This window comes from Papilio polytes, unplaced genomic scaffold (genome assembly GCF_000836215.1).
Source record: "Papilio polytes unplaced genomic scaffold, Ppol_1.0 DF823177.1, whole genome shotgun sequence".
Lineage (NCBI taxonomy): Eukaryota > Metazoa > Arthropoda > Insecta > Lepidoptera > Papilionidae > Papilio > Papilio polytes.
In genome coordinates this window covers 1,817,311-1,844,686 of record NW_013526027.1, presented here as the reverse complement: position 1 = coordinate 1,844,686, position 27,376 = coordinate 1,817,311, and the positions used below count along the sequence as shown (strand labels likewise).

The 27,376-nt window shown below is 35.1% G+C and overlaps 1 protein-coding gene across 1 annotated transcript in view; it reads right to left on the bottom strand.

Moving 5' to 3' along the window:
- Positions 1-27,376, bottom strand: part of LOC106105071 (kinesin-like protein unc-104) — a 68,077-nt gene that overhangs the window by 5,429 nt on the left and 35,272 nt on the right. Inside the window, exons 4-34 of the mRNA XM_013285297.1 lie at positions 23,509-23,591; positions 21,881-21,959; positions 21,467-21,627; positions 20,858-21,042; positions 20,436-20,547; positions 20,005-20,148; positions 18,579-18,742; positions 18,025-18,164; positions 16,518-16,646; positions 15,774-15,974; positions 15,148-15,305; positions 14,227-14,386; positions 13,729-13,895; positions 13,234-13,348; positions 11,903-12,036; positions 11,327-11,538; positions 9,897-10,097; positions 8,769-8,906; positions 8,303-8,433; positions 7,440-7,625; positions 6,740-6,926; positions 6,339-6,429; positions 6,166-6,264; positions 5,883-6,095; positions 4,771-4,909; positions 4,204-4,324; positions 3,541-3,643; positions 2,936-3,107; positions 2,539-2,651; positions 1,314-1,376; positions 202-330 (exon numbers count right to left, since the gene is read on the bottom strand). Of these exons, the coding sequence (XP_013140751.1) occupies positions 202-330; positions 1,314-1,376; positions 2,539-2,651; positions 2,936-3,107; positions 3,541-3,643; positions 4,204-4,324; positions 4,771-4,909; positions 5,883-6,095; positions 6,166-6,264; positions 6,339-6,429; positions 6,740-6,926; positions 7,440-7,625; positions 8,303-8,433; positions 8,769-8,906; positions 9,897-10,097; positions 11,327-11,538; positions 11,903-12,036; positions 13,234-13,348; positions 13,729-13,895; positions 14,227-14,386; positions 15,148-15,305; positions 15,774-15,974; positions 16,518-16,646; positions 18,025-18,164; positions 18,579-18,742; positions 20,005-20,148; positions 20,436-20,547; positions 20,858-21,042; positions 21,467-21,627; positions 21,881-21,959; positions 23,509-23,591 (4,430 nt within the window). The remainder of the gene's footprint in view (positions 1-201; positions 331-1,313; positions 1,377-2,538; positions 2,652-2,935; positions 3,108-3,540; positions 3,644-4,203; positions 4,325-4,770; positions 4,910-5,882; positions 6,096-6,165; positions 6,265-6,338; positions 6,430-6,739; positions 6,927-7,439; positions 7,626-8,302; positions 8,434-8,768; positions 8,907-9,896; positions 10,098-11,326; positions 11,539-11,902; positions 12,037-13,233; positions 13,349-13,728; positions 13,896-14,226; positions 14,387-15,147; positions 15,306-15,773; positions 15,975-16,517; positions 16,647-18,024; positions 18,165-18,578; positions 18,743-20,004; positions 20,149-20,435; positions 20,548-20,857; positions 21,043-21,466; positions 21,628-21,880; positions 21,960-23,508; positions 23,592-27,376) is intronic.

Below are 27,376 nucleotides of genomic sequence, written 5' to 3'. Positions count from 1 at the left end.
GGGGTTTGAAATTTGAAAAAATGGGGGGCGTTGATGTGGGTTAGGAGGGCGATGTATAATTTGTAATTTCATTTATTTTATAAAGTATTTTATTTTTTTCAATAACATTGTATAAAAAATTGGGGGCGCTGAAAAATCATTTTCAAAGGGGGGCGGTAAAAGAAATAAGTTTGATAATCATTGTTCTAGAATAATACAAACCTTCTCTGTCTTAGTGAAGTCATTGGGAGCGACGGTATTCTCGTGTCCGTGTCGCAGACGCTCGCGCAGCGCGAGGAAGTGGCGCGTGCGGCCGACCTGCTCCAGGCGCGTCATCTTCTCCAGCTCCCACTGCACATGTACATATAAATATATAAATATTACATACAAAACTACATAACTGTTATATATTACCACCACCAGACAAATGTTTTACTTTAGTGCAAATAATTACAAATGTCAAGGAAATTTGAAATTTAGAAAATATTTAGGTACTCCTTGTTTCTTTTAGATATTATATTTTGTGTCAATGATTATTTTAACTAAATGAAATACAGTTTAGTATATTTTAGTATTTAATTTGAATACAAGCTATATAACTACTTATAAAATTTAGATAAACACACTTCCTATTTAACAAGATTTAACTAAATCTATATAAACGTTAATTTCCAAAATCTTGCACTAAAATTGTTAGTAAACTAATGGAGTTACGAGACATAAGCCAATAAATTATGTGTTAAGCGATGATTTATTTTTAATGATTTAATGTTATTTTAATACGAATGAATTATTTGAAAATATATAAAAAATAAATGGAAAATAGAATTATTGATCCGAGCATTCTTATACTATAAAAATTGCAACATTAATTTATATTTGAAAATGTAAGAAAACTCGTACCAATAAAAAAGCAATTGTGTTTGTTAATTGGTTAAATACGGGATAAGCTTATAGTCTGTCCAAACATACAGATTATAAAAGAAATTTTAAGATTAAATTTAAATGAAAGAATTTTTTTTGTTGTTTTTTTTTTAAATACTAATAATTGTCTAAAATGAATACATCTTATTTTAGTATTCATTTTAGTCAATTATTATTACTTTACGACATGTAAAAAGTATATCGTATGGACAAGACTTTTAGTGCGCAGATTTGCCGATGCCTGATACGTCACATGTCACACGTTACTAACGTGCATTGGCAAGTGCGCAATAACAGGAAGTATTTGCCAGTACACAAATAAATTCGGTAGCTATTTAGTATTGAAATGAGGATTGGATGAATGATTGCGGGTTCGCACATACTAAATAGCTAAGGAAGCATTTGTGGACCTGGGCGCTATCCACAACGTCCTGCGGCCAATCATATACCAGCTTACGCACGATACGCTTCTTCTGGCAAGGAGAAAGTTTTCATATATTACAGTGGTATAAAATATATAGCCAAAGATATTCAAATTATATAGAGTAGGCATAGTGACTTTACTGAAAACAATTATTCGTATAATCTCACTAACGCTATCAAAACCATAAGTTAATATTAATTTTATTTAAATTAATTGCTAATAATAATAATTATATTTTATTTTGTGACAGTGTTTAGTTTTTTTTTTATAGCAAAAGATGGCGCTTATCACAAATTTGTTAAATATTTTATTACATGGACACGAGGACAAGAGATGAAGTACTAAACTTGACAACTGAAATTACCTTTCAGAGAAAGTACCGATGAAAAAATGTTAATCATTTTGCCTAGTCTATATATTTTAAATGTCTTTGTATATAGCATTACTATTCTAGCACATTATTTAATTTATTAAAAAGCCGATATATTGCTATTCAAACTTTATGCCGGCTCGATATTTTATAATCCGAAGTACTATATACGCTTTACCTGCAGTTTAGGTAATTACGAGCAGTCATAAAGTTTGAATCGTGTTATACTAAAATACTCGTTACAAATCTTTGATAGCCTGAAGTTGTCTCTGTCGTAGCTTTGGTTTATCATCTTCTGTCTCACTCTAACGCTTCAGACTTACAAAGACTAGTAACTAGTTAACTACTGAATTGTTTGCAAAAAATTGATAACTAGTTCTTTAAAGTTTCTTAATTGCTTTTATGAATGTCGGTTAAAATTAACAACAATGATGACATGAAAAAATTAATATTTTTAATAAAATATTACTTATTATTATAAATAAGTTTGTATGGATGAATGTATGTTACAAGGTATCACCAAAACGACTTAACAGATTTTTATGAAATTTGGTACAGATGTAGACCAAAAAGTCGCCGGTATTAGCACTAGCTATTTATTACTTACTACTAAATAAGTAACAGATTGAACTAAAAGTTATTGTTATCCTTAAATCCTATTGAAAAGTGTGCCTCTGTGATTATTCAACAATTTTTGAATAAAAACTGTACTTTCATATCATAGATGAATAATCTATATGGAATTTTATTATGATATCCTAACTTTCAGTTAGATATGTCTACATATGTATGTATGATTTGTATGAGTGATGTATGAGTGATGTATGAGTTGTGTGAGTACCTGATGGTCAAATATGAGCGAGTCCCCGCGCGGCCGCCAGCCGTGCAGGTTCTCCTCGCCGCGCACGTACGTGCCGCTAGTGTCCAGCACGCGGCGCTGTCTGCGCTGCACGCCTACACCACACATTATAGTAAGAAAAAACTGACTCTGGATACTTTAGAAGGGACACAATTATTATAGAAATGTCGACAATCGATTTTTATTACACAACTTATAAATGCTTGCAAATTATTAAGTAATTGTACCATTAAAGCTTTTCAGCATTTCTTGCAGATAAAGGTTTTTTTCATAAAGATTTATTAGATAAGTAACGAATGACTGAACATTTAAACTCTACGAAGTTAGTTTCATATTAAGCAAATATTATGTGCGGTTCAGTAATTCAGTTTGTACATACCAGGCTCGAGGGCGCGGTGCAGGCTAAGTTCGTATACTCCAGTGAGGTGATCAGCGCGAGCGGCTCGCGAACCGAACAGCGCACGACGCAGCGAACGTCCCGAACGTTCGCGACCTACCACCACAACTGACAGATCCTTGGTGATGATGGCAGGACGGCCGCAGTTCTCCACCTGGGTATAGAAATATACCAAATATATGCAAATTGCAATACTACTTTAAATGTCAAAAGGGTATACGAGTAAAAGCACTTTTCTTGACTTTTCTCCATCCATACACGGCTTGCCAACACTAATAATCACAACCTTAATGAATATGAATCTTGTATTTTATTAAAACGAGTAAAAATAAAAAATAAATGTATAGATAAGTAATAGAATGTTGCAAATTAATAAAATAAAGACTATCAAGGCTCTGATTTCCATGCCCGTTCCAACAAGAGGGCGGCATGGATCCGCCCAATACAAAAAACACAAACCTCCATGAAGTTTGATTCGTTTAATACCTAACGCTTGACTACGTCAATAAAGATTCACCTTCACTAATATGGGAGATATTTCATTAACGTATATGTATTCTTGTATACTCCAAGTTCTTAATAATTACCTCAAGATAAGCGCTGAGCGTGATATAGACGACTTCTCCGTTAGCGCTGACCCTATTTAGCAAGGGCGAGCCGTGCAGGCTGCTGTCCCACGCCGCTTCGAATCTATAAATAGGTTATTTAGTCGAAATTTATCAAAACAATACAATAAAAAATTAGACAAATTTAATCCAAAAACCTAGTCTCTAATACGAGAAATATCATGTACTAAAAAAAACGTTATAATGTTACCCATACTAATATAATAAAGTGTAAAACACATTAAGTAATATAACATGTCGGCAATCATAACATATTTTGGAATAAACTTTCTTTTAATAAAAAAATCTACACTTGCGATACTTTAGACTATATATTTTCACTCTATTAAACTTAAAGGGGTAAATAAATTGGATCCGTAAAACTGACATGAGGGAAAGGGATAAAAATTACAATGCTGCCAATATCAGCAAAGAAGCAAGGTTACCATGGTTACTTATAAATAATTTTAAGCCAAATTCAAGAGCCTTCTTTGTTTATTGAAGTATTTGCAATTGAAAGTTTTACGAAATGTAAACAGTTAAAGACAGTTTTTATAATGTTATGCGTATAAAGCCGCATGGGAACAGCTAGTTGAACGATTAGTGTGAAATATACGTTAATTTGTGTGTGTGTGTGTGTGTTACCGGAAGATGGCGCGGTCATCGAGTGTGGGCCGCTCGCCGGGGAAGAGGCCGAGCGAGAGCGCGCCATCTTCATCGCCCTCCGACGACTCCTCGTTGGCCTCCGGCGTGTTGCGGATACGACCTGACACATAAACACCTTTTTAGCATTTCAACGAGAGTGAGAAGGTGTGTTAGAAAGAGAAAGATGTTTTTGCACACTACAATTTTATCAGTCAGTGTTGCCTTTTTAACTAGGAGACCTATTTACCAATGACTTCCAATGTTTAGTGTGGAACATAGAATTAACAAATGTTTAGTAGATTTAACTAGTGAAATTAAAAAAGTATTTATATATTTATCTTTTCCTCAGAATGGAAGTGTATATATAAGCGCCAATAATAGTTTGGGGTACAGACTACAGATCTTGCGGTCGAGGATTCGAATTCCACCATTCTTTTATCGTGAAAAAGCCTAGAGATTAGTTGAAATGGTTAAAGGAAATATTAGTAAATTAACAACAATCTAGTACATTTAAGTAAAAATATATGTATATATGTGTGTGAGTACATGTGAAGTGAAATATCTTACCGACAACAAGTTCCCGCACATCGCTCCACTGCAGGTCGGAGGAGGGCTCGTGCAGGATGGTGATGCGGATGCGGCGCTGGATGCCCTGGTGCAGCACGAACAGCCCGCGGCACGGCAGCTCGTCGCTGTGCTCCACCACCTACACATACCAGTTAAACATAAACATACGAACATACATCTATACTATTATAATAAAGCGTAAACACATACTTCTTTGTTGCCTAAGATGTCAGCAATTACAGCATATTTTTGATTAACTCTTTTTTTTAATAAAAAGTCCTACACTTACGTCACGCTTTAGGCTATATATTTTCACGCCATTAAACTTAGGGAAATTAAATTTGACTTGGCAGACATTAAATTAAACTTGGCTCAGTGGTTTAAGCACTTGACTTATAATCTACAGGTCTTGGGTTCGAGTCCCGCCATGTACCAATGTGATTTTCGATTTTTCGAATTTTCATATGTACATAATTTACCCGACGTTCTTACGGTGAAGGAAAACATCGTGATGCAACCTGCACATATCGGCGAAGAAATTCAAAGATATGTGTGAAGTCAACCAACCCGCACTTGGCCAGCGTGGTTGACTATGGCCTAGTCACCCTAACTTTAGGGTAGGCTCCGAGCCCCTCGGTGGGGACGTATAGTGAGCTGGTGATGATGATGATGATGAAACTTAGGGAATAAATTTTGGATAAAAAACCTAATGTGGGAAAGAGACCAAAAGTTGCTGCCAACATCAAGAAAGCAAGATTGCTAAGGTTTGTCATGTCATTTTAACATTTGCTACTAATAATTTCACAAATGTAAACAATAAAATAAAATTTTCATAATTTCATGCGGATGAAGCCGCACGAGAACGGCTAGTTTAGTATATGTAACGTTGATACGTTACAGTTGACATCAATGTCAAAATTTGTGTCCTCATTTGTGTAATTTGTCTGCTCGTATATGTATTTATTTTGCTCATGTGTGCAATTTCTATGCTCATTTGTATGTTCTTTTGTGTAATTAGTGTGTTTGGATGTGTAATTAGTGTACTCTTGTGTGTAGCTTGTGTGCTTATGTGTATAATTAGTGTGTAATGTGTAATGTTGGTGAGTACTGACGGCGGGCACGTAGTCGCCGCTGGGCGCGAGCTCGCAGATCTCGAACCAGACGAGGAGGTCGTGCTTGGAGTGCAGATGTGAGGAGCAGCAGGGCGGCGCCACGCTGGCCGCGCCCCACTTGGGGCTGCGCACCGGCGCCGAGATGGGGATAGATGGGGGTAGCATGCGTCGCGGGGGAGTGCGTCCCGCTACTGGACCGTCTTGTTTCGCATCCTGTGAAGAAAATATAAAAGTTTGATAATCAGGAACATTAGCATATTAATACAGTATCTAAATTAAATACCTTGTGCAGTGGATGTTGTTGATAATGTCCAAATACTTCGAAAACGATCGGCTGTGTTTTAATATATTCGACAAACGATTTCGTCACCGGTACTGTAATCTGCAAGACGAAACAATACATTAATATACTAAATCAAATTGCGGGAATAACATTAAAATATAACGTCAACTTACATTTTGTACGTGATAGAAACCGAGAGGCGTGTTTTTGCCGGTGTTCTTAACCGGTTCTGTTGAGAATGCATCTTCATTGCGATGTAAGAAGCTGTAATAATAATTATTATTAAAAAAATAGACATAGGATTAAGCTATACTAATGTTATAAAAAGGAAAGATTATGTTAGTATATATTGAAATAACTCAAAAACTACAGGGTAGTTTTAAAAATTCTTTCACAGTTAAAAAGCATTGTAATCAGTGAGTAAAATAGGCTATATTTTTTAAAATTTCACGCGGTCGAAGTCTCGAACAGCTAGTATTAAAAAGCAAATTACTGATTTGAATTGGAAGACCAGCACGTTAAAACATCCAGAAGTCTATGGTTACAAGACTATGGTTATTGCTAGAATGTGTACTTGAACTGGCAGAAGACATCAGCGTAGTCAGTGGAGACGGCGTGCGCCTGCAGCACGGTGACGCGGAAGGTGAAGTCTCGTCCTGGCGCCAGGTGCTCCGGAAGCTCTTCATCCTTCAGCTCGGAAGCCAGCGAGCTGTCGCCGCGTCCACTGTCAGCGTCGCACTCGCCCACGCCCAGACCTAGCTCTGATACGACATGCAAGATATAAGTCAAGGGAACATATAACTTGAGAATCTTAGCTTATTGTCACCCTCACTGGCACCGTTTCGTTAAGTAACACCCTTGGGGTTAATTTCTGTGATTCAGTTTCATGCTACGTTAACTACCCTTAGCGCATAAGTCACTTTTTTAATTTATAACGAGCGAGCGGTCACCTAAATTTGAAATGACGCGGCTAAATTTGAATTGAAATTTGAATGAAGCGGCCTCTACCCATAGACATCTACAATATCAAGTATTGTCTACCCTTACTTGTTGGAAAAGGAAGAAAAAGACTTCCTAAAGACTAAGTTACATAACAAACTTGCGACAAAAATAACACTTATGTCAGTCAGTTACAAAACTATTTATAATCGATAATGCCATTTGTCTCATCATCAATAAAAAAAGGACTATATTTGTTAAAAAAAATTGTAAAATTTACTTTTAGTTTCAGAAATAAAGGCCTTATACTAACAAAAACAATATATTGAACATACCTTCGATCTTAATGTTAGAATCTTGTCCTTCGATGCGGTCCTCCAGGTTGAGGGCGTTGTTCTTGTCGACGGCGGAGAGCGCGGAGAGCGCGGAGAGCGTCTTGAGGCGGCTGCGCGCCGGCGCCGCCTCGTCCTCGAACGATATCTTAGCGGACTGCTTCACGCCCGCCGCCAGCTCCGCGTTGTCTAACACGAGGGTATATAATGTTCACAACTTATAAATAACACTAAAACTATAATAATATAGCCATAATACTTCCTTACATAAGATAAAAGTAATCTCTTCCCCCTGAATGACTATAACTTAGATGTTAAAAACTACGCAAGGGATTTTGAAGTAGTTTTTTATAGTAATCCAAGTAGGTTTATATGTAATAGATATTTTTTTTTTTACATAAAAGAAGGGGGGCAAACTAGCAGCGGGAACACAGAGGTGGTCAACGACGCCTATGGACATCCGCAACATATATTAAAGATATACCGGTAATTTTAGAGATTTCTATTTTATAAGCATATTTTCGTGTTATTGGACCCATGCAAGCTAGGGCGCTAGTATTGTATGAAAAATAACATGAAAAATTACGAAAAACGGACGAATTAATCTTAGAAAAGCAATGAAAAATTAACAAATAGGTAGATAACTTCTTATACTCTGATCATGACAATTTTATCAAAAGATGTTAAGCCCGATATAAATATGTTGAAACGCTTGGAAACTTCTAGAACTCTGTAGTAGACACAGAGACTTTCTCGAAGATAGTAATTTACAACAGTAAAATCGACAAAGTTCAACTAAGATTGAATGATCAACACTTATGATTATCAACGAATGAATGAATGAATGAATAACGAATGTAACTCACTCTTTTCGGTGTCGATAACCGCCTGTACGGCCACTCGCAAATAGCCCTTCACGTCTCCCTTCTCATTCACTATCGCCACTTTGTGAATGAGCGGAACCGGGTACAGCAGGTTCGAAAGGTAAACGAAGCTCCTAAACATAAACATTTACAATTAATTACTATAAAAATGTATAAAACCTTCATTCATCAACTTGCTCTTGTCCTTACTGGGGGTCGGCACAGTATGTGCTGTTCCATACATCTCTATCAGCCGTCATATCTGAATCCACTCCTTTCTTAAGAAAATCCTCTTTCACACAATCCATCCATACTTTCTTCAGTCTTCTACATTTGTAGCCACAAATCAGTCTTAACACTTTCTGGTTCATGTCCCCATCCTCTAATCGCATAAGATGTCCATACACAAACCTTTTATTTCTTAATTTCTCGACTACTACTACTAAAAAACTACAAAACAAACACTAACCGTCCAACCATACGGAACCAAGGGAAGCGGTCATAGAATGGATCACCTCCAGTCACCGACTCTATGTTATGATCCGGCGACGTGGGAGAGAGCTCCGCCTCGTTGTGATACATCTCTCGCATCAGCTCCAGTCTTTGTCTGTGAAATATATGACAATTTTACAAAAACAGCAAAGTTAAATTTAATCTTTATCTTCTGCTAAGCTAAATAAGGCGAATTTTCCAATCGTTAAGCGTGCACAAACATGACCAAGCCAAGAACCTAGTATGAGTAATGATTTAACAATTACAAATTTTTTAGTGATTACACTTTCTATTTTAATAGATATATGAATATAATCTGTATAAACATAGTATATTTAATAAGTTAATACAATTAGTTCATAAAAAGTGAATTCACAAAAAAAATATAAACACAAGGACAGAACAACGAAAACACCTGACCAGAAATATAAAAACCATCGCCATAGGCCAGAGATTTTATATTCTTGGTTAGGTTGTACATCTATCTATAATTTACAATTATACATTTACATTGACAAAAGTTGATTATTATTAACAGATAAAGCACACCGAAAATTAGTAATAAAACGATATAAATATTTGCAATACATACAAAATAAAAAAAATGTCTAAACAAAACAATTAACTAAATGACAAAAGCTTCGACGGTAAACAAATGTGGATTCAAGTGTGATCTAAAAACAACGTACAAAATAAATTTACACTTTATTTCGAGGATAGACATGTAAATTTATTTATAGAAAAAATGACTTTCGATTGAGGCCACAGAAGCTAATCAACTGCATAAAAAGGCGCATATTGGAAACTTCGTAAAAGGGAATATGATTTTTACATATTTATTTGACGGATCTTTACGGAAAGCGTGATTGCAAACGAAGCCGAGACAAGTGACAACAACAAACAGATAAAATAACCTTCTTCGGTAGAAACAAAACAGACTGTTAAATTAAATCTGACAAGATATCCTAACATTTTGTCTTTTTAGTTGCATGGACGATCATTATCTAAGTGCACTCGAACCTAAGTGTCGTTAGAGCCGTGAGTGGTTCGTGCACGTGTGTTTCTGAGGGGTCAGGGTAGGCTGGTTCGTTTCTGCCTCACAAACCTGGAGGGCAGCAGGTTGGCTAGCGAGAGCCTGGCGGATATGCACTGCAGTATGTCGGGCGAGTGCGGGGCGGGGGCGGGGGCGGGCGCGGGCTCCGCGGGCGGGGGCGGGGCGGGGAGCGCGGGCAGCGGAGGGGACACCTCCTCCTCCCCGCACGTCTCGTTCATGTTGTATATCTGTCGCATGAGCTCCAGCCGATGGCTACGGACAATACACCGCCATGTACGATTGCCCTTTCCTCCATACAGCCCATACACTTTCCCCCTTTTTTTATGTATTTGACTTTTTGTACACCGCTCTTAAATTAAATTCTTTAACTATTTCGACGAAAATACTCGATACGTAAACCTATCCTTTCTCTGTAATTCAAGATTTCTATTGTTCCTTTCCTATAACTATTAAATTGTGTGAAATGGAATGTAATAATTGGTAGCTTGGCGTTAATATAATGGTTAATAAAATATAAAATTATACGTATATTGGATGAAATATAAAGCGGATATATTAAAAAAATATAGCAACATTAAAATTATATGCAACAAAAAATACTAAGCAGCAAATGATATACAAGCACAATAAAAAACACAGCATCTATAAATATTTAGAATTTACATCAGATTAAATATATTTTAATATATTTTACTCACCTTTAAGATATTTAAAAATAAAAATATACATGATAAAATGATAACTGAAATAGCTATAGCAAAACTTAAAGAAATCAACAAAATATAGTACAAATAAAAATAAAAATAAGAAATGTGAGGAATAAATCATAAAAGACGCAACAAAAACGTTAATTTCCAAAATAAAGTATAAAAGAAGCAAGTGTTATGAATTCATTGAACTTAAATATTTTTAAACTAAATCCTTATTTGCAGTAAGTATTACAAACAATAAAATCAATTCAAGTCTAAATATAGGCTACTTTATTTTATTTTATTGCTTGCATCAGTTTTAATTTCTCTGTTATTAACATTTATACAATGTCTACAGAATCCCAGACATTCATCTAAATTTCTATTCTTTGACGAAATTGAATCATGCATCTATTTATAATTATAAAGTCAATATTTATAAAAATTAAAAACAAAAAACCCTATCCTACACTTAATAATCAAACATTTATATTAAAACACGTTTTTAAACTATTTCTTTCGTTTACTATATTAAGAAATTTCTAACATGTATAATTACATTCAAACTTTATACCTGCTCGATATTAAACACAAACAACTAGACACTACGTAAATGTTAGAGGGCGGAGTCCACAAATACTAAATTTCCTCTACCATAAAAAAGAATAGGAGACGCACCATTCTTTATTAAAAGGACGTACTTCACTAGACATTGAAGTTATGTGTTCCCATCGAGCTGACATAAAGTTTGTATTGTATTATACTTATTAAAATTGTCGTTTTAAGACATACCGTAGTTTCTCCAAGGTCCAGTAGTGCGTGGCGCCGTTCTTGGTGTCGGTGACCTCGACGGCAACGACAGTGGGCGCGCCGGGGCGGTACTCGTCGTCCGCGTCATCCCTGGGGGCGAGCTCGGCCGGCAGGGGGGAGTAGGGCGTGTCAGTGAGGAGGGTAAATTGGAACTGCACCTTCTTACGGAGTTCCACTGATATCGCGTTCGCTTCCTATAAGATTTTATGGTTTTAAAATATTTGATTGTTTAAAGAAAATAGGGTTTTGAACTTTGTTTGGATAAATGGATGTTTCGATGTTACAGATGCTATACTCGTTGATGTTACAGATTTTTAAATATATAGATGTATTTTATCTAAATAATATCACAAATGCGATTTAGTTGGATGTTACTTAGAGTTTGTAAATTAAACTGCTAAACGGATCTCGATGAAATTTGTCATAGATGTAGAGGATAGTCTGGAAGAACACATGGGCTTATCACTTTTATTTTTTTAATTCTACAAGGAGAAAACGAGTAAAAATTATTTAATATTTTATGAGTAGTATTTCTTTATTAAACAGTCCCTGTATTACCTTCAAGAATATAGCGTTGCCCCATAGGTCGTCCCGCAGCGAGGTGAACTGGTGGTACTTCCACTTGCGGAACGCCCACGCGGCCAGCCCCACCTCGCGCGCCGACCAACACTCTGTCTCAAACAGGGGGTTCACTAAATGGACCAAACCGACAAGTTACCATACACCCATGCATTGAACACCTACCATGATATCACATACGTAGCTGGGACTTCATTAATTACACTATTTTAAGTAACAAAGTAGAGTATCAAGAGAATTGATTATTTTACTAGAAAAACAATGAGTTAACCTATAAATGCATAATGATGCATTTATCAGTCTTTTCTTCTGTACACAATAGACTTTTTTTTAAAATCATCTTTTTTTTTGTATTTCCTTAATCTCTATTTAATTTACTACCTGTTCCAATTTATGGTATGTAAAAAGAAAAAAATCATGCAAGGGTTAAGTTCTTCCTTTTATAATTTTTATATAAATTTCATAGTTCATTTTCAAAATTCATAGTTATTTTATTTTTGACATGAATAATTTCAAAAAAATATTTGTTGTAAGATTTTTTTTAAAATTTCATCCCAGCTACGGTTATGTATTGGAAATTAAATGTAAAAATAAATAACGATGTAATTATGTTACATGGCGAAATGTAATGTTACATGGTTAACATTCCAGTATGTGAATGCTTCTTTATTAGTAAGTAATAATGGATTTATCAATAAATGTTTTTACAAACTACTAACTTTATTGAATGCATGTTTCAAATGCATTTAATGCATAAAATGGTCTAACACTTTATTTGTTTTTATGTATTTAACCTTCATAATAATAAAATTTTCAATTAAAAATATATAACCCATGCGGTTACCATGCGCATGATTTTATTACAACATGCATAATGTTAAAATTGCAATATATGTAAAAATCAATGATTTAAAATCGTAATTATTTTCAAATAGAAGATTTAAGGCTTCAAAACCTACTAATCTTAAAAATTGCAAGAAATATTTTATACGGTAAAACCGCACCAGAATTGAATTTACCAAAAAAACATTCATAAGTAATTTAAGATTGTGTTATATTGGATATATTTAGTCAATTCTAACGGCCCTAGATGCAATTTTCTTATATCTATAGGCAAAAGCAAGCGTCTATCTAATTCGCCGAAATGGCGAAACGCACTTCTTATAGACATCCGTAATTACAGATGAGTTGCCTATCTTTATTCTAGAAAATACGCACATAAAGATATTATCTGAGAAAATTTTTCTGTCATTCCACTCTGGTGTGTTTTTACCTTTGTATTATTATCCCACATGTTATTATGAACTCACCGAAGATATCCTCATCATTGTGGAAGTCCTCAGGAGTGTAGGAGCTGTACATGGACATGGTGACACTCTGCTCCTCCACCTGACGCTGCAGCGCGTCGATACGAGCTTCATAGTTCTGTACAAATTACAAATGCGAAAGTTTAGATGGATGGATGTTTGTTAGAGTTTGTAGCATAAACGGCTGAACGGATCTCGATGAAATTTGGCAAAGACGTAGAGGAAAGTCTGGAAGAACACATAGGCTACTCAGTTTTGTTTTTTTAATTTCTTGCAGACGGAGTCGCGGGCAAAAGCTAGTAAATACATATGTAACATTTTCCACTGCAACCAACTGAAACCATTAGCGCTAAAATGTCGAAAACCAAAGCACAAAGTATTCATCCTGTCTATTTAAAGAGGTCAGTGTATTAATATCATTTGTTGTCTATGGATTTATTTTAAAGAGCTTCTGTGTTTAATTGAAAACATGTGTTTTCAAGTCTGTGTAATTCGTACCTTCCTCTGCTCCTCAAACTGCTGGTCCGCGTGCTCCTTCTCCCTGCGGAACTGCTCCTCCAGCGCCAGCAGCCGCTTCTGCATCTCCGCCTTCAGGTCGATGCCCTGCTTCTCCAGCAGCTCGCACTGCGCGAAGTCCCAGTCTATGTTCTCGCCCTCCTTGCCTTCTGTACATATTATTAAAACCAAAGGAATTCATAAGAGTAGCCAGTGATCTTTTCATATAGAAAAAAAACAAGCAAGCTGCCATTTTAGGACATACTTTGATTTTTAAAAAACAGTTTCATGAAAACATTTATATTAATTTCCTACTACATATTACAGTTAACAGAGGATAGTTAAACTATCATAAGACTACTGGAACGACATTTAGGTTTATAACCTCGAAAATGAGGTATTCAATTTGGTTGCTCTAAGAAGGAATCACTACGTTATAATAAAATAAATGGAAACTTTATCAAACCAGCATAAATCGCTCTTCAAATTAAATCTCTTTACCATCGTTATTAGTTTCGATTGTCTCTGTATTGGTGTCTGCTAGCTCCTTGCTGGCGAGGGATGAAGGTTCATAGCGCTGTCCGGGATGCGTGAAGCGGAACACGTGGTTCTTGCCCAGGATCACGCGAGAGCCTGTCTTCAGGATTATTGGCTCGTGCACCTATAAGAAAAGAATTAAGCAAATAAAAAAATGAAAATAAGTAAATAATACGTCATACATATACGCAGTCTTGATTCTGTTACTAAGAGATAGTATAGATTTCTCATTCTAAACTACAAATATCCATTCAGGTTTAATCTGAACAGTCCGACAAACTGTTCAGTTCTGTTTCCTACAGACGTTAGATTTATCTCAACGATCCGACTGTTCAGACTAAATTGAACGTGTATAGCGGGCTTAAAGAACCTTTAAGGACTCGGATATCGACAGTAAATTTTAATTTCATTAGTTGATTTAAAAACATGTTATTAGTACACAATACTACTAGTCGGATTGTACAATCACGGAAATCAACGGTGTTGCACTTTAGGAAATATTGCCTTGTTCATCGTATCGAGACATTCCGCCTCTTAACTAATTAGATAGCAGTCAGTGCAAAAGAATAGACAATAATAAACACAAACTAGCCGTGTTTCACTAACCGACTTTTTTTTCGTAAAGATACATTTACAAACTGCATTACAATTGGTTTTTTTTTTTTTGTACAGATACATTTACAAGCTGCGTTGTATTGATTTTTGTTCCGAGTCTCGTTTCAAAATGTTCAAACGATTGTAGCTTTTAAAGAACACCGCCAGTTTCCCGTACTGTACGTAGTATACGTAGTGTAGTACGTACCTCACGTCCGTTGACGTACACAAGTGCGAACACCGCCAGTTTCCCGTACTGTACGTAGTGTACTTAGTGCACGTAGTACGTACCTCACGTCCGTTGACGTACACAAGCGCGCCGCGGTGCGGGATGAGGCAGATGACGCCGTCCGTGTTCTCGAATATGCAGTGCTCGCTGAGGATGTGCGAGCCCGACAGCTGGATGTCTTGCGGCACGTTGGCCTCCGAGGTGCCCAGGCGAGTCACACCTGACACACAAGAAAAACGGTTATGAGAACATCAACCAATGTTATGGAAAATGTTTTGATTTTAATATCAACTAGCTGTTGCTCCCGACTTCGTCTACGTGTAATTAAAAATAGTATATAACATAGCCTGTTACTAACTTATAACGTAGCTTTTTAATGGTGAAAGAATTTTTTAAATCAGCTCAGTAAATTCTGAGTTATTTCAATTATACAAAAATACAAATCTTTTCTATTTATTAGTATAAAATAACACCAATGTTTGGCACAAAAAAATTGCAACAGGGATATCTTACTAATACAAACGGGAAAATTTGAATGGATAGATTTTAGAGTTCACAGCCTAAAACACAGATGTAGAAGAACAGATAAGCTACTTAACTATTAAGTTTTTCTGTTAATTCCGCGCGGAAAGAGTCGCGGGCGGAAGCCAGTAAGCAATTATTGAGTTAAATAACAACAAAATCTCACCATCTTTAATGTAGTATATAAGACATTCAGACAGATTCGGGTCTTCGTTCAAGTTGACGAGATGGGGCGTCTTCTTAGGCGAGTACACGCCCACAGTAATGCCTTCTTTAACGGCCACGCCCATCTCAGCGAAAACCGCCTCTCGTTGCACTCGGATCTGCTCCGTACGTTTCAATTTCTCCTCCCAGGTTTCATTTAACTCTGTTACCAAGAATAAATCGATAAATTAAAATATTTTGTAAACTATAACGCTGTTTAAATTCCTTTGTTCTTTCATCCGTCATCTCAGTCACTCCTTTAATCATGTTACCTTTCACGCAGTCCATCTATCTCTTTCTAACAGTGCACCCACACTCACAACGCACATGTATTATACACATTCTTTTTAACAAGAAGGAGATCAGCAATGATACTCTTTACATCTCGTATTTTCAGCTCAAAAGTAAGCAACGCAACTAAACAATAGTTAAAACTGACCTCACACCTTTATATATAAAACCAATTAACTCAAATTGTATATTTTTTGGGAAATGGCGTTTGAAGTTTGGTATGTTTACAGGAGATTTGAGTTGAGAGAGAAAGATGTCGTATCTCTTTTATTTTCGTTATATTGTGACGCTTTGAATTAGTCGTATTCTTCTCGCTTAACGAATGTCGTTTACAATAAAAACTCAAAAAACAATTAAGTATTTTTATGAATAAAGGTGCGTTATAGTGAATTTCAGTGGAAAAAAGTACACATACCAGCGATGAGTTTTTCTGAGGCCTGCAGTTGATCGACGGCCTCTTCAGCAATGGTGGTCGCAGCGCGCGACAACTTGGGCGACAGTACCGCCTCCTCGCTCTTCTTGCGAGCCGGCGATATCTCCTCGGCTGTTTTAACACGTTACATTCAATAAGGAGAGACAAGGACAGAAGATAGCTGAACTAATTTCGAGAACATACTATGTACTATTTTTTTTTGTTTTTATTGAATAGCAAACATTTTAGAATCTAAATTATTTGTAATTATTAATTTATTTAGTTTAAATGTTTAAGTTTAGTCTTTTGTACAACACCAGAGTATAATTTAACGTATATCCTGTGCTGTTTTTAAATAAATTTTGTAACCACGACCAACCATTCTATTGAAAATGTGATAATTTACATTGTTATGTAACTTGAACACTATTTATTTTGTAATGTTTTATATCCTATGCGAAAAATAGCTAATTTGGTATAATTTTTATAGCGTATTTCGTCGTTTTAAACATATTTATTTGATACAATATTTTAAATTGCACAGAATAAATAATCTTTTTTCATTAATGAAATAAAAAAAAATGTTTTTTTTTATTAGGAGTACATGCAAATGCTTGACGAAAGCTATTAAGCTTTTTTTTTATAGCAACACATTGACACGAAAAATATCCGTCCGCGACCTTTGGGCATAGACAATTCTCCTTTTTTTATTCGCAAAATTATCTCTTTCATTTCATTTGTTACTGGCCAATATTTTTATTTGTTGGCCGCGAACGGTCTTATTGTAAAAAAACATAACTGAGCATTTTTATAGAATATTAAAAAACGATAAAAAGATTTTTTTGTTGCCAGCTATAGCATATATATTTAAATACAAGCCTTTAGGCTGTTGAAGCTAAAATGCTCGGCAATTCCCACTATATTTAAAAAAACACAAAGAAATAAATCACATCGAATAAACATCTAAGTATATGTGTAATGAAACACCAAAACAATATGACGTAAGCGCAGTATATAAAATTTACGTATTTAAAAATTTCATCACTTCATAATATTTGAAACAATTGTGAAGTGACTGTATATAATATTTCCTACAACGCCACAAGCTGGAGTAAGGGTGCAAAATTGCTTTTTATTTTCTCATGTGTGGGGTTGCCAGAGGAATGTCCAAAATGATTATACATATTTTTGGATCTGGCAACCCTGTAGGAGGCCAAGCGTACAGGTGGGGTGTACATATGCAATGCACAAGCCTCTTTAAATAATTACTTACTGATGGTCGGTTCTTTCTTTTCATAAACGACTTTACCATCCGGTCCTAGATCGGTTGATTTTTTGAAACAAAAGTTAAAATTTAACATCAGAAATGTTGCCATTTGAATTTAAAATCTAACTCTGTGGCGTTACGTTTCATTTTAGCATGACATTCTATTCACACATGACGATCTAGTTCACATAACTAAGCGGCCTAGTCTTTATCTGTATGAGATTAAGGTTGTTTTTGGCTTACCTTCTTCGACGTCGATTCCTTCGGCTTTGAGAAGCTCACGCAGTTTGAGAATTTCCTCTTTGAGCTCTCGGATGAGTTTCGCGTTGGCATCCTCGTTAACAACAGCCTTACACACGATCTGTTTAGCGCGGTCGGCATATCTGGTAACCAAAAAAAAAGCGTTTTTAATCCGTTATTTCTCACTAGCTGTTTGTCCCTTGACGCAAGAAGCTTTCATCCGTAAAACATAAAAGCTGTAATTTACTGTTTACATTACGTAAAACTTTCAATTACAAATGCTTCAATAGCAACTAAGGCTCTTAATATTGGCTGAAATTATGTATAGCTTTGGGGACTTGCTTCTTTTCCGATATTGACAACAATGTAATTCTTGTCTCTTTCCCGTTTAACGATTTTACGGTTCAAATATATTTAACCCTAAGTTTTATTGCGTAAAAATACAGCCTAAAGCGTATCGTAAGTGTAGTATAATTGCTGACATCCTACATAACTAAGTAGTGTGTTTACGCTTTATATTAGTGTAAAATTTCATGTCTCTGTTAATTATCTCTTACCTAAGAGTACTAAGTGTTTCATCATAGTTAATATCGGCCGGAGAGATGGCCGCAATCATAGCGGTCTTGGAGTTACCGCCGAGGTTCTCCCGGAGTAACCAGGTCAGCACAGAGTCACGGTACGGGATGAAATCTGCTTTCTTTGACTTCTTGCTCTTCGACGCCTAAGAGGTAATGGTATATTTAATACTTGGATATTAATTTGATGTCCTAAAAAGTCTAGATCGCTTCCCTTTTCTACCTTTTTCTAATATGTGAAGGTTGGAAAATAGATGCGAGGTAGGGGATGTATGCGGGCGGGGTCGCGGACGTAAGCGAAAGCGTGCCCGTGGCCCCGACCTAATGCGTTGGAGAAACCGAGCAGTTTAGTGGGTTTGCCTCGCAGAGGAGAATCCCACATTACTGCCCCCCTCCCCCAGGGGGACGGCAGTATACATAAAGCATTCCCCTCGGAAAAAAAGGTAGGCATTACATAGGAAAGAGAAATATCATTTCTCTACATTCATTATATAAAACGCATTTGCACTCTAATCTTTAAAAAAATCTTTAGGTAGCGGTTACTTCATAATATACTACCTTCGTTTACCACCGTACAAAAATGAATTGTGCACGATAATATATATGCAAAAACGTCTTAATAAGCAAATAACAAGTGAACTTATACTCTCACTGTCTACACATCCTTAATGGCCGGTGCACACTTCGCCAGTACAGTAGGACAATTGCGACGGCAAGCGATATTGAGTCCTGTTAGAGTTCACATTCAGAGCGCTACTAACCAACTGTACTGGCTAAGTGTAAACCGCGCATAATCGATGGATTCCACATATAAACATAGGTAGCTCCATAAAGTCTATATATATGTATTTGTAGATCTAGCTTACTTGTATGCAATAGCGTGACTTTTAAGCTAATTTAAAGTTGCCATTGGTGAAATTAATAATAGAAAAACAAATGTTATTATTAACAAATGATCTCAAAGCATTTTTCACAAGAGAATCGAATGCCAAACATTACTTACCGACTGTATTTCCGAACGAATGTATCGCATTAAAAATTTATAATATTTTATGAGAAAATACTATGATTTTCGTATTAACTAGCATGAATTAGCCATTTTTAAGAGTAATCGAGAATAATGGTATAGCAAAATGAATGTGCTCAAAAATAGACAAAAAACGATAGCAAAGATATTTATGAAACTAAAAATCTGTTTTTTTTAATTTACTTAAACATACATCCTTTTAAATATTATTTCTGTAGACAAACCTTATATTCAAACAATTCTCTTGGGAGGTTTTTATCGCATTTAGTCAATTTCAAACATTTCTTACGGTAAAGTTTTGACATCAATAGAAAACCATTACTATAGCAGTTTTTTAATCTATGCTTTATACATTTTAAATAATAACACAAAACTACTCACGATCTCAGCCAAGGCGGAAATGACTTTTCCAAGGGTGGTAAGAGACTTGTTGATATTCGCACCCTCTTTGAGGCGGGTGCCCTTAGCGCCGGTAGAGTCCGCACGTTCGGACCCGGCTAGATCCACTAAGGATATCTTTGACACCTGTATAAAGAAAATGTAATTAAAAATTGCATTTTACTCCTAAAATTCCTGTAACGGAATGTATTTTAATTCTCTTTTTAATGTTACTAATATTATAAATACATAATTTTATACGTAGATGTTGGAGTTTGTAGCGTAAACTGCTAAACGCAAATGGATGAAATTTGGTATCGATGTAGAGAATATTCTGGAAGAACACATAAGTAAGTAGATTTTTTTTTTTGTTACACGCAGGCTGAGTCGCAAGTGAGAGCGTATAAAGTCATAAAATACATTTAATTCGTCACCTTCTCTGACATAAGATTGGTGGTCTTGTCATGTCGTTGCTGTGTGAAGAATATCGTAAATACGGCGTGAGAGCGAGACGATGTCTCGTTCATGTTGGTCGCCGCGACGGTCCTGTGACAAAATGTTATAACTCAGAAATCCATAAAAACTATTTAGGATCTAAATTCCATATTAAACTCACTAGTATCTTTGCAACTGATAGCAAAGCAAAATTCTTTTATTCAAAACAAGTAAAATCCGTAAAATCAATCTAACTAATGGAAACTTTAGCAACCCAACGTAAGTGTAACCCAGTAATCCTAGATCCGTCCCATGTATAAATGATTTGAAATCGGCCTAGCAGTTTTTAATTGAATCAAATACTCGTGTACATACAATCCAAAAATAAATTTCCTCTTTATAATATTAGTGTATAACTTACCTAGCCTTGTTTCCCTCGTCGATGAGGTCGTATATATCCTGGTAGGAGGTGACTGCGAGCTTGCTGAGGTCCTCCACGTAAGGTCCGAGGGCGGGGTGCTCGCGCACACGCAGATTGCCCTTATTCTTGGGGTTCAGCAAATCGCGGACGCGTTCGCAGTATATCTCCATGTACGATACTTCCACCTTTCACAATTGAATAAAGAACCATTTAAAATAATTTTCAATCAAAATCATATCATATCAATTATATAAGTACATCTTTTATAAAAAGGTGGACTGAAGGCAAAAATATAGACATGAACGAAGATCATAAAACGCTAGATTAAACCGTGTCTAGAAATTTTATCTATTTCTATACGCTTTTTAAGAATAGCTGTAACACTATTTTCAAATAATAATATTTTACTTTGACAAATCTTTTTTCTACATTCCGATCCAAGATTAACGATAAACAGAGGCTTATCGGTGTTAGGCAATTCAATGTTTTTTATGATATGACGTGGCAAACAAGCAAGTGGCCACCTGAATCCTCCGAAATGGAAAGCGACCTCTGCCCATAAACATGCATGTCCATATGCATCATGTTAAAATAGATTTAGTTACTTACAGAGTATGTAAGATCATCGCTTGTAGTTTGTCGGATGCGTCGGAAGAGGTCCTTGCAGATCTGAGGGATGATACCCTCTTGCCCATCTTCCCCGCGGCCCATCATCGTATAAGATTTGCCAGCGCCGGTTTGCCCGTAAGCGAATATACATATATTGTAACCTATAAACAAAATGGCACAAGTAAACACCCAAACTAAATAAAAATAATGTCAGTGTACAATGAGAATAGTTAATTGATTTCTTATAATTATAAGGACCTATCCCACCACTGGCTGATAGAGGCTCAGGTGGCTTAAAATGACGTCACTGATATAAAATAACAAAATCCGATATTTCCATCACATAATTTACAGGTTGGATTGTCAGACAATTTAGAAGAATTTGGTAGGACTGACTCTAAATATTTTACATACCGTCAAAAGCATGTTGTAACATCTCCTCTCCGATGTCTTTGTACACCATAATTTGAGAGGAGAATTCCGGATCATTTGGCTGAAACAAAATAAGTAAATTGAATTTTGAATACAAGATAAAACAAATAATTTTGTAAACAAATAAAGTCAAAAAATAGTATTTTCAAAGTTTTCACTAAGTGATGTTTACCCTGAACATTATATCTTTTTTGATTTAAAGAAAATGAGTAATAAAAATATCAGAATACTAAATGGTAAGGAACTCTGTGCCAAAGTTTATTGTGTCTTACTTTCGAATAACACAATATTATTCGTATAACTTTCGGATAATTTAATATAATCCTTTTGAGCACAGGCCCGGCAAAACAAAACTTATTTACAATTTGCATAAATTATCTTGATTAACAGACAATCTAATGAAATTTGTAAAATTAAGAACACTTACTGAGTGTTCTTAATCTTTTGAGTAAATCCATTTTACTGAAGAAAAATTAAACGTTATTTTAACAAAATAACATGATATTTTTTTTTAATAAACTTTTTTTTTCAACAAAGTGTCGAACTTATTTTGACAGTTTTTCAATGAGAGAATATATTCATTAAATATAGTTACGTCCATATCTAAAATACGAATGTAATAACATGTACGTTCAATAAGGAAGCCATATTCGTGGACTACAGATAGCCAATCCGATAATCCTCTTGCGACTAAATCCAATATGGCCGCTGTCGAAAAAGGACGCGCAAATTGTTTCGACGATTACAAACTCATAATTAACGAGTTTAATATTTATACTTGTAAGTTTTTAAAAAATTAAAGAAATCATTACGAATACTTTTTACTAAGTGAAAAACTTTATTTTAAAAAATCCTACTAACATTATGAATGCGAATGTTTAGATATATTTATTAAATTTTGTGTCCTAAACTGCTGAACCGACCTCGATCAAAAAATGGCATAGATTATAGGATGGTCTGGAAGGACACATAGGCAATTTACTTTTGGTTTTTGTTAATTCCACAGGGAAGGAGTCGCGGGCGAAAGCTAGTGATTTATAAAAGCGCTAAGTGCTAAATTGGCAATAATCCAACACATAAATTAGATAAAATAATCAAAACTATACGAATAATTTCTTCACTTTTGTTTGCACAGACCTTTTAGTTATATTTACAGTCATGGCAATTTATTATACAACCACTTTTTGGAATGAATGAAGAATTTAGCTGTTGTATAATAAAGTTTTTAAGACTAGTTTCACTTATTTCTAGATCTCGTTCTCTTAATCTTTCTACTAATTCTCGGAAAATGCATAATCTAAAGACCGCTCAAGATCTTAGGGTTGCCTACCCATATATATGCTTTTATATGAGTTGACGACACATCAATGTCCGTAAACAATAGTTATCTAATTACAAACATCGACCGACTAGGGCCACAGTAAGCAATCAGCGATTCCATTAAGTTTCCATCCCCCATCTATTGACACAGGAAATGCGAGCCTCGGACCGTGGGCTGGTTGCTGAATCGATTCTATAGAGCGGACGTAACCTAACTCGCTTAGTTATAAGTATGTATACAAGTATATGTTTATTTGAAATTAATATTTTGGATAATTTACAATACTTACGTTGTGTGACCAGTAAGAGAAATCGAAGTTGAAACTTTTCGGAGGTTCCTTGTTGCCCGGTAGGGCTTTCGGGTTCATTATCACTGTAACAAAGAAAATTAATAATAACAAATTTAAAAGATAACCATTTCTATACATATATGAGTCACGACAATGGAATAGATAACAAAAGAATTTTCATAAAGTATTCTAAAATAAAACTCTTCGAGTACGAAATAAAAAGTAGACTCAAATTATCATTTGGATGGTTTTAATACTTTGATGGTTGAGACATCTCCATTAAAGTCGTTGAAGTTCACTTTAAAAGTTGTAAATAACTACATATATATTACAGTAATAAAGGAGGTACTAGTGATAAAAGGTATATCCTTTTACTTTGCATTTGTGTGGTAAAAGTAGACGGCAAGGTGTCGGGGGCGCGACACCAGTCCGTCTGGCGCGACGTATCGACCGACGTCGGCGTCTACAGTCAGTCTTATATAGACGGTAAAGATTTCACAAGTTTAACAAAACCTTTGAATATACCGAAATATATGTAAGAACCTTGATAAAAAAGGAAATTTCAATGTTAAACTCTTTTTAGAACATCAAGGATGTACTCAAATTGCTTTATGTCACGGAAAAAGTATGTTCTAGTTAATTCCGTGAGTATTAAGTACTTCACAAAAATAGTTTGTGTTTAAATTTTTCCTGTTATAAGTGCTAAATTCTATCGCTGGACTGGATCAATGTAAACTGACATGACTGTACTTTAAGCAATAAACTGAAAACATCCTGTAACTGAAACTACAAGTCATCCTGTATAACGACATTAATAAAACTACTTCCGACGTCGCCATCTTGTTTTTCTTCCCCTGGTTTTATGAGTCATCAAGTTGCATCGCGCTGCAACGACTACTACCACCCTCTACCCACCTCCAGCCCCCTTTATTGCAGTTGCCAAGGAAACGTAGAGACGTAGCCAACGAGTGAAAAATACATTTACGGTGCAAAGGATATATTAAATTGAAAACTGTAAAAGTTTGATTTACTCGTACGTGACGAAAGAACATAAAAGAACGTCTAACGTTAAGAGATGTAGGAAATTGCTTATACCGTATTATGGTAGATTTTTCTACTTTTATTTAGAGTTAACTTGAAAATTTTACAGCAGCACTACAACTTTAAATTTGTCTGGAAATGAAACAGTCTTTGCTATACACATTTACAAGCTAATACACTTTATTCTTACTTTAATTTTCTTCATACATTATTTCTGAAACAAATACCAGATCAGTTGCTTGATAAAGTCGAGAATAACATTCCTTGACTAAAATACCAATGAAAATAAAAATAGGTCGTAAGTAAAACTCTATTACGAATAATTACATTCACATATTTTATATAATAGTTTGATTATAAGTCGAACTTAGATTGTATAGAAAACGATAATCAACTATGAAAGAATAGCCTTTGTGTAAACGGAGCAGTCGAGGTCAGCGACACAAAAACCAACGAATACCTTGTATCGACCGGCAATGCATAACAATACTTGCAGCAAAGAGAAATTATAAACTGCCGCACCCAGAATCTTTAATGAAGAGCTAAGGAAACCCTAGATTTATAATTCAATTTCAAATCTATACTTTTATGTGCAGTTAATCTGTTTTTACTATAAAGTAACCGTATGTTTACTAAAAAACTACAATTGAAATTTAAACCTACTTCCTTGTTATCTCATGTAGTTTCAGGCTGTTGGCGACAACGAGCTCTCATGAAACAGCCGACAAACAAAGCCTTTGTTACTACCTCTTACACCTTTGTCATATTTACCAAGCTCGGGGAAAATCTAATAAAACCGACCCCGCTGCAAATATCAACGAATTACATTTTCCTTTCTGCCTTATATTGTTATATGTCATATTTTTTATCTTATTAAAATTTAATAAAAAAAATATATAACTCTTTGACCTCTACTCGAGAAAAAATAGTTTGTAAAAGACAACTTAACAAATTAATAAAAAAACATTAGAAACCTGTTAAATAGTAACAGAGATCCATTATTCCAAACATTTTTTCTTCTTCATTTAAATTATTTTTAACTGAAATTAGATGCCTATTTGTAGTAATGAATCTTTAACGGAGGTTATATCGAAAGCAAATGTAGTGAATATAATTAATTAACTTAACCAAATTCGAAACAAACCCTAACGTCTAACATTTACTTATTAAATAGATAAATGAGATATTCAGTAAAATGAGAGGTTAAGAAACTAGACGGGAGTAGAGGTCAACAGACGTCTGGCCGTGAGTCATATGGTGTCCTGTAGAGGGTGCTTACTGAGAGGCGATGAAGCGATTAATTCGATGTAGTACATCGACCTGCTATAAACACAATTGAAATCTACTATACTATTCTAAAAAGGAAACAAACTAGTCACTGTTGAAACTCATACGCATGTATTGTCATCCCTCTCGTTTGCTTTAAGAAAACCGAAACAACCATTGTGTTATTAATTTGAAATTTTATATTTCTGTAATATAAATTCATACAAAGAACCCAATGTAGTTATAATAAACTTCACATACATATGATGGTTTAATCTTACTCTTCTTACTAATCTTATGTTAAAGTTTGTAGCCTAAACGGCTGAATGGATTACGATTAAATTCGGTACTAACAGTGGATAGGCTGGAAGACATAAACTATTCACTTTTTTTGTTAATTCTGCGCGGACGAAGTCACAGACGACAACTAGTGTTTCATAATTTTTTTATTACTTACACCTAAATTGTATTTACTTATATAAACTACATGGATCAATAAATCAGTATTGAAAATTTTATTCATGTTTCACACGTTATTTAGGTAAACTAACAATGGTTTATTCTTCTAATATCGCGTGCAGTGACCTCACTTAATACAACACCCCTACCAAATTGAACTTTACCCTGGATTACTGTAATTTACGACGGTCCTCATAACCTACATTCGATGCTCGTAAAGAATTATTATGATTCAGCTCGCATCTGCGTCTTTCTAAGATTTACCATAAAACTAAGGAAACTCGTTAGATATATCTCATTAATATAAAATTGCGACAAGTTTATTACCCTGGAATTAAGAAAAAGATTGAGGTTTATTACGAAAGTAATGAAAAAGAACGGTACATTTTCCGCAATTTAAGCCTATTTTTCTTTTTTAATTTAATTTAAATATATAGTCGGATTTAAACTGTAAAGTTCACTGTTTGCCTAAACAGGTAGGTTTTAATTCTACAGTCCGAATAGCCTGTTAAAACTGAGGTTGTATGAACCTAAAACAAGTTATCACACTAATATCATATGATATTATAGTATACTACATTTAAATATCACACTAATATTATAAATCCGAAAGTTTAGATGAATTTCGATGAAATTTGGCGTAGATGTAAAGGATAGTCTGGAAGAACACAGGCTACTTGCTTTTGGTTTTTTTTTAATTCCGCGCGGACTGAGTCGCGGGCGAAAGCTAGTCACTTTATAAAGCTATCGTCACTAAATAGTACCCCCAGTGTGTGCATAGGCGTTGACGTTCAGTATAAACAGTTTTAATATCAAGCTAATGCATATTAATGGACCCAAGATTGACGCACGCTGTGACGTCATTGCACCCCACTTCGTGCTTTATCACCCACCGGAGCGCAGTGACTTTGAACTTGAAAATTGAAATAAAATGTTTTAAGAAACTAATTTCCTCCAGCGCTGAAAACCGCCAATCAAAATCTAGATCTAATAAAGAAAACAAGAACATTCTAAAACTCACAGAGATTCTTTTGTTAGAGGATAAACTAACTTTGTGTATTAAATGTTTTCATACTTGCGTACATTATACTCTCATTATTTT